The sequence below is a fragment of the Rhinolophus ferrumequinum genome, chromosome 9, assembly GCF_004115265.2.
Source record: "Rhinolophus ferrumequinum isolate MPI-CBG mRhiFer1 chromosome 9, mRhiFer1_v1.p, whole genome shotgun sequence".
Classification (NCBI taxonomy): domain Eukaryota; kingdom Metazoa; phylum Chordata; class Mammalia; order Chiroptera; family Rhinolophidae; genus Rhinolophus; species Rhinolophus ferrumequinum.
The window spans coordinates 19,520,283-19,533,641 of NC_046292.1; the positions used below are offsets into that span (position 1 = coordinate 19,520,283).

At 34.7% G+C, this 13,359-nt stretch overlaps 1 protein-coding gene across 6 annotated transcripts in view; it reads left to right on the plus strand.

The window, feature by feature from the left end:
• The window catches only part of PHACTR4 (phosphatase and actin regulator 4), a 73,033-nt gene that overhangs the window by 38,208 nt on the left and 21,466 nt on the right, over positions 1-13,359 (plus strand). For 2 of the 6 annotated variants that reach the window (XM_033114563.1, XM_033114562.1), the window contains 3 exons: positions 10,643-10,670; positions 11,634-11,810; positions 12,394-12,474. In XM_033114563.1, coding sequence (XP_032970454.1) covers positions 11,666-11,810; positions 12,394-12,474 — 226 coding nt within the window. In that variant the 5' untranslated portion in view covers positions 10,643-10,670; positions 11,634-11,665. The remainder of the gene's footprint in view (positions 1-10,642; positions 10,671-11,633; positions 11,811-12,393; positions 12,475-13,359) is intronic. The other 4 variants (XM_033114564.1, XM_033114560.1, XM_033114561.1 and 1 more) reach the window with 2 other exon arrangements.

Sequence of the window (13,359 nt, forward strand, 5' to 3'; positions counted from 1 at the left end):
AGTAGATGTTCATGAAAGGTTGTTAAATGTAAGTAAAGTGGAGGAAAATCTGTGAATCGTTTCTTGACATTATACTATCACAAAGATGTATACCTTCTCTTTTTGACTTAGGAAGCAGCAGAAAACATGTTCAGTCCTAGGCTGCTTTTTCATTTTTTCAGAAATGAAAAATGTCTGTGACTTTAAAGAAAAGTGTAAAAGTGAAGGAATACAGGTATCACTCCCAGATGTCTTATGATTTAATGATTTAGTTTCTAAAGGTATGTTTTCTCCCGAGACCTTGCCAGATGAAATTCCTCCTAAGTATTTTTAATATTTTACTGAATCTGAGGCACATGCATTGCAAGTAAGTCATTCAGCAACAGATTTTTAACACTGAAGTCAGGGCTTGACTCACTTTACCTCATTCACTAGGGCTGGGTCCGTATCAATTCACTAACTCACTTTTTAGTTTATAAATGAAATATTTCATAAGTAGAAAAAGGTACAGAGAAAAATGTAAAGGACCCTCTGGGGACACTACCCAGCTTTAGAAATAAAATTTAAAACAGAGATATATCCCACCCCACCCCACCCCTCTCTCTATGCCCACATTCCCTTATGATGACATTTTGCTTTTTTGCTGTCAGAGGTAACCACTCTCCGGAATTTGATGAATTCACTTCTGGGCCACTAAATTCTCCTGTGGTTTCTACACCAAAGATTAGTTCTTTATTGACAAGTATAATAAGGACCTAAATAATGCTAGGTCCTTGAGGTGGAAATGAAAGGTCTTTGAAAAGCAAGAAATGGGTAAGCAGGTATAACTTACTGGTGGGTGCTGATATTTAGGAAGAATGCCCACCAAACATCTATCTACTATACAAAACATTTCATCTGAGTGGATAAAGTGATATTTTTTATGCTTCTAAAGAAAAGTGAGAATCAAATTCATCAATCTTTATGACTACCAATATCCCCATTAAGAGACCGATAGAGAAGAAATAGAAATCACTCAGGTACCTAACATAAATTTTCATGTTCTCTCTAGATTTAGTTTTGAGGTTTTATTTCCTATTACCTAGATAATTTGTAGGTGACTGTAAGCTATTTTAATGGACAGACTCTATTATTTGTAATTCAGACTGTAATCTATTTGAGAAAATCAGGACCAAGTCATAAAGGCTTAACATTGACAACTTTGAGGACGTATAACATTACTTCAAAGGCTTTTACCAAACATAACAATTTTTAATGAAATTTAAAAAGCATTTCAATGAATAGGTGTCTGAAAAGTCTTACCAGATTCTTTGGAAGGATAAATGTACAAAATAGATTAAAACATAAATAATTTGGTTATGGTTGTAGGCCTATAATATAGTAGTTAGTTTTGAGCTTTAAAATTGATGGTGCTAGTTTTGGGCAAGCCAAGTGATGTAAAATAAGTTACTGAATGTATTGAATTGATTTATTATTTTCAAGGCACTGTGAATGTTACAGTAGATCCTGTATAGGTATAACTCATGTCTGTGCACTTAAGAAGTTCACTTTCTCATTTAGAATTTAAATAATAATTAAAAGAAAAAATTCAAAATACTTATAAATTTAAGATAAGACATATTTATTTTTCTAAGTTAATTGACTCCCTTGACTTATGATGGATGTCCAGAGCTGTTAACCAAGAAGAGTCTGCTTTCAAACAAATAATCTTTGCATGAAATTCATCCAAATTTATGCGATGTTATGTCAGTATCCAACTAGAGTTTTTACCATAGGATCTAAAATAAGAACTGGTGAAGTAATCGAATTATCGAATGCTGAGTAGGAATTTATGCTGTGGTGTCCATTCAGGAAAGTAAAAAGTTATCCTCAGCAGTTCATATAAAAAAAATGTATCCTTAAGTGAAATATGTCCATAGGTGAAAGTCTGTACATTTACTCAGATAAAAATTTCAAATAATACTTTGTAGTTCTTGATCGATCAACATCAAAGCTGTTTTTGTATTCACTAGAATTCTTTACTGTTGTATCATATTAAAACAACCAGCTATTAGCACATGTCCTTAAATTAGGCACAAGACCAAAGAATTTTAATAAGCTCTGCCCGACCATTTAGTCTGGAACATTCCTTCTTTTTGCCTTTCCTTTTACCATCTCTAGCTCTTTTCTTTTCGCTTCCTTTTTGGCCCTTCATACACCTTTCATTCATAATTAGCCCCCCTTTTTTTTTTTTACCACTTTTCTTTTACAGAGGAATATATTGTTTTCAAAGATACTGTATTATAATATTTTCTCTTACCTACATTCCTTTTCCATCATCATTTGATTTATTTTGCTCTGAAATCTCATGCACATGATAATGGGAGTAGTTCTGGGAAAGGTGATTGAGAAAAGTATTGTCAGTCAGAGGCAAAATCAGTAGGGAGATTAATGGATGAATAAATTTTAATATAGCTATATACCAGTATTAACATAGGAATAAATCATAGATGGGTTAATTAAAAGTAAACTACTTTCTAGAACTTTAAAGAAAAACACTTAGCATTATGTAGTCATCATTTATCAGAGACATTTCTCATACCCTTGTAGGTTTAATAATTAATGTTGTCTTCTAAGTAAGAAGGAACAGGCACGCTTTTTCCATATAATCCAGGAATGAGGAGGAAGCGATAGTATAGGAGTCTATTGTGGATTCCTTACAGGATTTTCTGTTATCATATGTGGAATACTAACCAAAAATTATTGTACCCTCTTTCTGCTCCACTGGATTTTCTGAATAGCCTGTTGTCACAACAATGTATCCCTCTTTCTACTTGCAAGTAAACCTTGGAAGGAAAGTTTAAGGTTTTTTTTTTTTTTCATGAGAGAATATATTTTGGCACCTCACTATGAAAACTTACTCTCAACTTGGAATTTTTATCAGAAAATTTTTATCAAGTTGCCAAGGGTAACACAGCATCACTTTTTGATTCAGTTATGGCCAGAAAACTATATTTTCCCAGAGCTGGAATCTCAGACTTAATTGTACCTGCAAGTACAGAGAGACCTTCTCCCTATCTTCTTGAGTGCTTTGCCCAATTTTTTCTATTTCCCAAAGGTCATAACTATGCAGTATTTCCTAGGGAAGTTACGTGCCTGCACTGGACAAAGCCTGCTTTGTTCATTAGTGGCAGCTTTTGCTTTCTGTAATTTTGTTGCAGTTTTCTAAGGTAGTTCTTTAAATCCAATAATAATCCTCTTAGGAGGCAAAAATGAGTAAGTACAAGAGTGTAAGTACCATAAATTAATGTCCTCCGTTTAGGAAGTTCTTATGCTGTTAACATGCTTGTATAAAAGCAAGATCTGCTTCAAGCTAGATAGGCATAAAAGATAATTAAACAGACAACCACTAGATTCTAAATATAATCAAACAATATATGTAAGTCATTGTGCTGTATACCTTAAACTTGAAAAAAGAAAAGATAATTGGCTCCTCTTGATAAATGGAGTATGTATCTTGTTGCACAAAACTATAGATTTTAAAATTTTGGGCAAATAACTGACTTATAAAAATTTTATTGGTAAAATTGAAGAACTTTGTACATTTTAAATCTAAACAGTTTTTAAAATCTGATAAAGTATAAGAAATAGAGGTGGAACTAAGACACACCCAGTAATTGTGTTGCCTATTACCAAGTCTAGTGAAGGGAGAGCGTAGTGAAGGCCGTGTTGAGAACTAAGTTTCCCGTTGACTCCCATTGCCTGTGCCTTACATTGCCTTCTAACATGGATGATTAAGAACTGGCTGTAAATCGGATGCTCAGATGAACACTAAATTTGACCCTTGCTCATCGTTGAACCCTGTTTTATCGTTTATCTCTAGGAGGTAATGTGGGTAATGTGGGTATAAAATATATCTATCGCAAATAGTTAATGAATACTTTATCTGAAGATAAACAATGCTAATTACTTTTTAATAATACTATACATTTATTTAAAAATCATTCCAGAATTCATCTGGAACAGCTAAACTTGAACTAGAAAACTTGAATTAAATGTTGGCCAGAAAAACCTGGGGGTTAAAGAAAGAAACTACTAGAACTCTGCATAATACATGATATAAGAAACAAGCCTATGAAATGTGAGGTGCTACAAGTTGAAGGAGGGAGTACGTAGTGCAAATACCAGGGCATAGTTTCAGGGCACTACTCAATCCAGAAACTTCATACTCTAGTTCGGTTAGTTATCTTCCTATCCCAACCTCCACCCCTTTCAAAAAACATGAAGACCTCCAACTTTGAAACATGCTTTCCTAGTGGCCTGCAGCTGCATGACTTAAGGAAAAATGTGTTTTCTTTAGAACACACGATCATAAACTAAAGCCAGCATCCTACACCCTATTTTCTAGCAAACAAAAGGGAAACTACCTTGTTTTGGCTCTCACAGAAAGCAGAATGGGGCCATAGCCCATTTTAAATTTCATAACTAGTTTAAACCGAACCATTAGGATATCCAATGTGATTCCAAGCCTGTATTTCTTCTGTCAAATTGAAAATGGGGGAGAGGTGATCATGAAATCAGAGTTGTTGAGAACAAATGATTGATGTGCAAATTTGCTTATCAACAGTTTCAAACTCACCTCTCTCTGCCCTTTATTTATGAGTGTAGAGCAAATTTAAGGTATTGTTTCATTAGAAATAAAAAAGAGGGAAGATTTTTAGGTACTTGAATATACTTTTTGTTGTATAATTTATTCACTTGTCAGTTTCTCATTCTAGTTTTCTAAGTGATGCAGTTGTGTTTTCTTCCTGTCAGACAAAAATTCACAGTAAGAAGCCTAAACTAGGGTACCAACAGTTTCAATGGATGCCAGAATGCCCCGCAGATGAGTGACTTCAGTTAAATCTAGTCAGTCACTGATATCAAGGATTTATGCATACTTGAAAACCCTTCATTCTACAGCTGGAAAATGTACACCTGGTAAATTTAGATCACCATTAAATTTGGTCTCGAGCTCCTTTAGCCCAAGATTGTACCCATGGCAACAAGGCTAGTATACTTAAAAGAACACTTTTTGTTTGGGAAATCCAAATCTACTCACTTTAACATGTGTCACTACTACAAATGCCAAAGAAATATATCCTTGAGTGGTTTAATTTGCTTACTATTTCAGACTGATTTTCATGTGAGAAATAATTCATTTTTATAGGAACTTAATGTTTAGAAAGAATTGTTTTCTGCTGTGTATTTATGTATATACTGGACTTCATTCATTAACAGTCACGGTTTGAAAGCTCCCACTTCCCAATGTAAAAAGTAAATTTGTCATTTTTCCAATTATATAAGCCACACGTGTTCATTGTAAAAACATACACAAAAAATATAGGAAGCTAGAAAGAAGAAACACAAGTCTCCCATGATTCTACCATTAAAATATATTTACATTTTGGTTTAGTTCCTTCCGTTCGTTTTAACATATTTTAGCATAGTTTAGATAATGTGGTATATATAATTTACATATAAAACTGTATTTATACTTTTATTTAAAAATTTTATTGGGGAAGGAGAACAGGACTTTATTGGGGAACAGTGTGTACTTCCAGGGTTTTTTCCAAGTCAAGTTGTCCTTTCAATCGTAATTGTGGAGGGTTCTGTTCAGCTCCAGATCCAGTTGCCGTTGTTAGTTGCCAGGGGCGGAACCCACGATCCCTTGCGGGGTGGGAGGAGGAGAGTTGAGGAGTCAAACCGGCAACCTTGTGGTTGAGAGTCCACTGGCCCATGTGGGAATCGAACCGGCAGCCTTTGGGGTTAGGAGCACAGAGCTCGAACCACCTGAGCCACTGGGCTGGCCTATATTTATACTTTTAATTTGGATTATTGATTACTCTAGTAACTTACTTTTAATGACTATATATATATTTTTATACACCTATTGTTGCACATTTAAGACATTCCCAATACCCTGAATAACATCTTTGGGTAGCTTCCATCTTCTAAAGCTAAGTTTTCTAGACTTTTATGTAAGTGTTATGAGAACTTAGGCTTTTATTAGAGAAAATAGTCTTATGTAATTTATACAGAGTTGGAATTAAAATTTGAAAAAAATGGGTGCATGGCTCTAGCCACTATTCCAGATAAATAATACCTAGTCAGAAAACAAAAGAATATATGCCCAAATGAATTTGGTAGTGGGAGACCAATACCTGTTTCGTAGACTCTTCAAAGTTGGATTTAGGAAGACTGCTGAGTTAGTAGGTTTTTCCTATGAATTTTACCATTAGTCTACTTTCAGTCTGCTACCGTCCCTTCTTGAAAATACTTTTGGACTGAAGTAGGGAAGGCTTGACTGGCTACCTCCCCATTATCATTTAATTATTTGAAGATCCCACCCTTCCTATGTAGGACATTTGATGGAATCAAGTTTTTGTGATTTCCCTCTGGTGTCAACATAATGGATTGTGGGGGAAAAGAGAAGATGATTTACCTCTTTTCCTTTTCATTAGGAATGAATGATTAATCTGCTTCCTTTTCTTTTTCTGATCTTTCATGCATGGGAACATTCCCTTGCTTCAAAATTTCTTTCTTTCAGCAGGCACCTACCTAAGCAAAAAGAGTTTGGGAAGAATTTTATCAACATTTTATTTTAATCAGTTATAGGTGTTGCTCTTGAATAATGGCTAAAAGAGTTTCCAAAGCACTCCTAGACTAATTTCCACGAAAAGTGCCTAAGAGTATGACTTTGGAATTCCCTCCTATGTATGTTATTAACAGCATAAAGAATCTGCCTCAGCTTGAAGCATGTTCTAAGGAAACATAGTGCACAGCAGTCCGTGAAGACAGACTCCAAATCCAGGCAACGATTTATGAATAAAAAAGAAAAATCAGTATTGTGATCTAAAAATAATGTAAATGATCTAACAACAATAACCTAAATCATAAAAATTGATTGCTACATCTAGTTTAAGTACAAAGTAATGACTTCTAAGAGAAGTGAACAAAGGATTGATAAAGTACCTATTGAAATTGGGAATGATTATAACTGGTGGCAAATTAATTTATAAGGAGGCTTTAATAAGAAACCTAACTTTAGAATTTGTACCGTTTATAAATTTTGATAGTGAGCAATATTTGAGATGAATACCAAACAGTTAAAGTAAATTACATAAGGTAGAGATTAATACCAATCATCCGGGTTCTTGTAAGAATTAAATCCTATAATGTGCCATTTTTGTAAATTATAGTCTAAAAACCTTTGTTAATGGATGAAGCCAGATATTGGAAAGACTTGTAAGATTTCAGCTTAATCTTTATTCTGAGGGCAGCATGATCAAAAGGATCACAGGCTGTGAAGTTGGAGAGACTTGGATTTGAATCCCATCTATATCACTTATGCTATAGGCAAATTGAAAGACTTCAAAGAATGAAACATACAAAAGCAAGCAGTCCGGGGGCAGCTAGATGGCTCAGTTGGTTAGTGCGTGAGCTCTCAACAATAAGGTTGCTGGTTCAATTCCCATATGGGATGGTGGGCTGTGCCCCCTGCAACTAAAGATTGAGGACGGCGACTGTACTTGGAGCTGACGGGCTATGGAGAAGCACACCGTCCCCCAATATTCCCCAATATTTAAAAACAAACAAACAAACAAAAACAAGCAGTCCAACGGGAAAAAAGCCAATGGGATGACATTTATAAAGTGCTGAAATTAAATAAACAAAAAACTCAATTCCCAACTGAAAATACTATACCCAGTGCAAATATCCTTCAAAAATGATGAAATAAAATTATCCTAGTTGGAAGCACAGAATTGTAGAAAGAAATGAAGAGTACCTGAAAAAGCAAATATGTAGGAAATATAAAATAATATTTTTTGTTAAAACAACAATAATGTTTTCTGTGGTTTATTGTTGTATGTATGTAGAAGTAAAATATGCCAATGACACAGAGTAAATAGAATTGAAATGCAAAATTCTTGCGTTCAGTAAATAGTAAAAGTACTAACTTAACTTGTAATAAGTTGAAGATGCACACAGAACAATGAGACAAATAGAAAATAAATAGCAAAATGATAGACCTAAGCCCAACTGTGTCAGTAAAAACATTAAATATAAATGGACTAAACACTTCAAAAGACAACAATTGTCAAACTAGATAGAAAAATAAAATCAAGGCAAAGTGTTAGAGTGATATATGAAATTTCATAATGATAAAAGGGTCAGTTCAACAGGAAGATACAATAATTCTAAATTTATATATATCTAATAACATACCTTTAAATATGTAAAGCAAAAATTAATAGAACTAAAAAGAGAAAGAGACAAGTCCACTTTCATAGGTAGAAATGTTAACATACCTCTCTTAGTAACTGATAGAACAAGCTGACAACAAATCACAAAGAATGTTAATGCTTTATACAACATGTTTACCCAACTTGACCTAATTGGCATATATAGAACACTGTACTCACTAATTGCACAGTAGACTTTCCAAGTGCACGTGGAACATAATATGTTATAAATCTGGAAAAAATAACTGCAAACTTTTGTATTTATTTTTAATTTAAACATATCTGAGACTAAGAAACACAGGAAGACTCTCACAATTCTTCTGTAGGAATACTGTGCTTCAGTAGGAAACTCTGGAATGATGCCATGAGTTTCTAGTTTATTTTTTCTTCGACAAACTATTGTGTTACAGGCATGTAGAGAACGTCTGCCTCTGTCTCTTTTAAATGCATCAGGTTTCCAGTAATAATCTGGGATTGCAATTAACAAACCTGACTGATCATAAGAAACACCTGTGAAGATTTTAAAAAACAGATTCCTAGGTCCCACCTCCTGGAGATTCTATATTTTGAAAAGGCAACTGGGCTGATTCCAAGTATTTGAACAGATTTGGGAGTTACTGAAATAATGTTCTGTTTGTCATATGGAGAGGGAAGGGGGAGAAGAGGGAGAATATAAGAATATGAATGAATGAATCTGTGGAATAGCTGGATCAGAGCTGGGTGTGGCTGAACCCCATGCATGTGGCAACAGGTATATCCACTTCTAAGAGTTTTATAAACATGAAAATTAAGCACATTTGCATAAAGCACCAAAGGAAAAAACTTGCTCTTTTTGCTGACTGTATTCATTGACTTTCTTTACATAGAAGAGAGCTATTAGCAATAGATGTAACAGTGCACACATTCATTTTTTTATCATAAGTTGTTCCGCTGTGCTTTTTTTTTTTTTTTTTTAAGGAGGGCGCCGCTCACAGTGGCCCATGCGGGGATCGAACCCGCAACCTTGGTGTTATTAGCACCAGGCTCTAACCAACTGAGCTAACTACCCATCCCTGTGCATATAAACAACTTGTTTAGAGTTAATATTCTAGCAGGCATAAATATATTTTAAAGGATGTCATTATTTTGTTGTTTTGAATATATAAGAGAAAGGGCACACAAATATATTGTTCAATATAATGAGGAATTAAAAGGGATAAACTAAGTTCGACTTTAGAAATCGAACAGGTATCTGAGAAGATAGTGGGAACAGGCTACATTGGCTCTATTTCATTTAAAGACTTTCCAGTCTGGGACTTTTCTGTGAATGTGTTACCATCTAACATTCCTAAAGTTTTATGGCTTTTTTTCTTTGTAAAAATATCATATGGCACTAATCTCGTTTTTCATATTGTTAGTCTGTTTTTTTGTTATTTATTTTTTTAATGTACCCTATTACTTTTAATCAAACAAGCATTTTACTAGGTGTCTTTTGGAACTGAGTGAACTTCACTCAGTGGATGTGTTAGCAGGACATTTAAAGTTTCACTCCCTCCTTGCCTACGCAAGTAAGGCTATTATTTGAGAATGAGCAGCTTATGTTACTTAGCTGCATTTTTGAAAGAGTTATCATTAACATAGGTTAAATATTATGATATTATGAATGCTTTGAAATATCTTGAGGTCTTACTGACATTCCATAATTGGGAGAATGCTGTCTTAGTGAACGCACTAACTCTTAAAAACAATACCATGGGTTCACCCTTGGGGGTCCATCCCAGGGCACCACCGAGGGGAAATTGTTGTGACAAGAGTTCTTCTACTGTCTCTGGCAACTAAACTAAAATATGGTCCAGTGTGATAATCAAATTCTATTGCATTTCATGTAAAGAATTAAAGTACTTGACACCCAGGACGCCCTCAAGTAAATCAACTAGGAAGAAAAGAGCCACTGTCCTGCCCTCTCGGTCTGTTGCACTTCAGTAACCAGGACCCTGTTTTGCTTATCTGGATACAGCAAAATAATGCATCAGCAGTCATTGCTACAGTCACTTGGATAATTACAGTTGTGTAAACCTGACCTTCATCAGTGGACTTCCCTAGACCCAGGTCTATCAGTTGAGAAAAGATAGATTGTGATAGTATTAATATTTCTAAAAAAAAAGTGCTTTTTGATTGTGTATTTTATGAAAAAATATCTACAGTATTAAAAAAAGATTTTTAGTGCCTTTATTATGCCCCTTTTATCCCACCCAGAAAGGTGTTATTTGCTCCAGATGTGAAATTGTTTACAGTAAAACATGTTAACTTATTACATTGGACAATATGGTGTGTGGTCCTCGATGTATTTCTATAAAGTAAAGGTTCCACTTTAATTCCAGGACTGTTATTCCACATGACTTTTTTTTTTTCTTCTCTAGACTTCTCCAGAGAACCCTGGGACAGTAGGTGGAGTGCAAAGCTGTATTGTGTTGCCTTCCTGCTTTTTTTGTTGCCTTCCTGCTTTTTTTCTATTATTATTCTTGGCCTAGTCTTGGCTGCTCCTTTCTCTGCCACTAAAGCTACCTAACGAAACCTTGCATGTGTGGTTATTATGAGGGACTTATTTATGGTCTTTCATTTCAGTCCTGCACATTTATCATGTCAGTTAATGTTTCTTGTAAAATCCTGGAAATGAGGATTGTCCCTAAAGCAACATTGTGATAGGCAAACTGGAATCTCAGCTGTACTTTCTAGAACAATGTCCTTCCATTTTAAAGCACACTCTTTCTGTGCCCCTACCCGCAACCCCAAACTCCTTCCTGTGCTCCAAAACTGCCGGGGGTCTTGTGAAGGAAGAAAATAATCTGAAAAACAGGTACAAGTAAGGTGTTAACACTTAATGTGTTACCTTTACCCTCTCTCTGCACTATTTATACCCTGAAAGAGGACAGGGAGAGCGCAATATTTAGCAAAGAATAGTGAATCACTCACGAATGGTGGAATTCCCAGCTTCAGTGACGAGGAGATAGTAATAGTAGCTGGGAAAGGCCAACCCCCATGCCTAAAGGATGAGAATGGCAACAACATTAGGCTACGTGGGGCAAGATCTCAATCATATTGGGAAGACACATTTGTGTGTGTATGCCTTTAAGAGATTTTGAGCTGGTTATGATCATCTCACTGAATTTTTATTCTAAACTTATGTCAGCTTGATTTGGTTCCTTTTCCTCCTTAGTAATTTATCTGTTATGGATTTTGATGTTTGGTGTCCATGTGATGTCAAGGAGTCTGACTGTCTGCATGGTTGTTTATCATTGCTCTGATCCTTTCCAACTACCACAGGAAGAGAGGGGAAGGGACATTTTCAAGATGATGCTGAAATAATAAATTGGCTGTTCTCTTCTCTCTCTTCCCCTCACCATGCAACAGAAGAAGCAGGCCAGCCCACCGCAGATCCAGGCATGATCATGGACAGTGTGGAAGCAGGAGGAGACGCGACACCTCCCACCAAAAGGAAGAGCAAGTTCTCAGGCTTTGGGAAGATCTTCAAGCCCTGGAAATGGCGGAAAAAAAAAAGTAGCGATAAATTCAAAGAGACATCAGAAGGTGAGATAATAAGATATAAATATATGTTCTGAGTTAGATTTACATATTTTGGAAGTTCCTATCTTTTTCATTCTTTTTCCAAGCTACTATTAACTCCCTATTAGAAGAGGGAATTGAATCTTTTAGAATTAAAAAACCAAGTGGTCACTCACTAAGTCGTGTATACTAAAACCTCATTCCCAGGTTGGTGTTTTGATGGGATTAAAGTTTATTTTTCAAATGGTAACGGAGTTCCTGAACTGTAACAAATCTAAGATGCTTCTTTTTTTCTTCTCTGGCCACTTCCTCCCAGAAAAAGTTCATCCATAAATACCTTATTGAAATTTCTACTAAAAAAAGAAAAAGAATTATGTAAGGATAAAAAAAAATATATGTAAGGATAGTTCCTTTTGGAAATGCTACTTTCCTAGTAGCACAACATATGAAGAAATTAAGTTTTTAAATTTAAAGTTAGTTTTCCTATTCTTTTCTTTCCAGAGACTAGAAAATTGAACCACTTTATTCTTTTACATGTGGAGTTAGAATGCTTAAGTTTACCTTTAACTGCCACATTTCTGAGCGCTGTTTTCCAATTTAATGTTAGTTTTAGAGCGAAAAATATCTATGCGAAAACCAAGAGAAGAGCTGGTTAAAAGAGGGTTTCTGTTGGAAGACTCTGAGCAGGGTAAGTTTGCAATTAAATAGCATATGCCAGTCTCTGTACACTTGGTCTTTGGTCTGACTAGGTATTTGAATTTTCTTTGTTTCTTTTGTTATTGCTGTTGTTGGGAGGGAGGGGGGCTTTAAAAAAAAACAACTGTTCATGTATCTAGAATATATATATTTTAAAATGTCTATTATAAAAGAAAAAGACAACTCAATAGAAAAGTCTACAAAAGCAGTGAACAGACAATTCACTAGAGTATATACAGATGCCCAATAAACAAATAAAAAGGTGTTTGGTTTTTTTTACTTCATTAGTAATTAAGGAATACAAATTAAAACCAAAATAAGACAATCCTGCATATAAACTAGAAAACCTAAACTTAATCAAATGACCAAGAACAAGAGGTAAAGGTATAAAATAAATGGAATTCACAGACAACTGTTGGTAGAAGTGTTAAAATGGAATAATTACATTGAAAACTAGTTTAGTGTAATCTGTGAAAGCTGGAGATATGTAAACCTATGTATAAGTATGTCTGGAACTTGGTATGTATCCAACAATAGTGTGTACACACGTGTATGGAGACATGTACAAAGATGCTTGTAGCAACAGTATTTATTGACAATAGAGCAAAATTGGAAACAACCTAAAAGCCCATTAATAGTAAAATTATTTAAATAACTTGTGATGTATTTATAAAATGACTTATTTATGCAACTATGAAAACAAACCTGCATGTTGTAATATGAATCTCATAAGTAATATTGAGCACTTAAGTCAGTCATGAAAGAATATATATTGTATCATTTCTATAAATGTAAAGAAAAATATGCAATATGGAGATGCATGCTTAAGTGGTTAAGCTATAATTTTTTTAAAAAAGGATCATCACAAGAGTTAGGA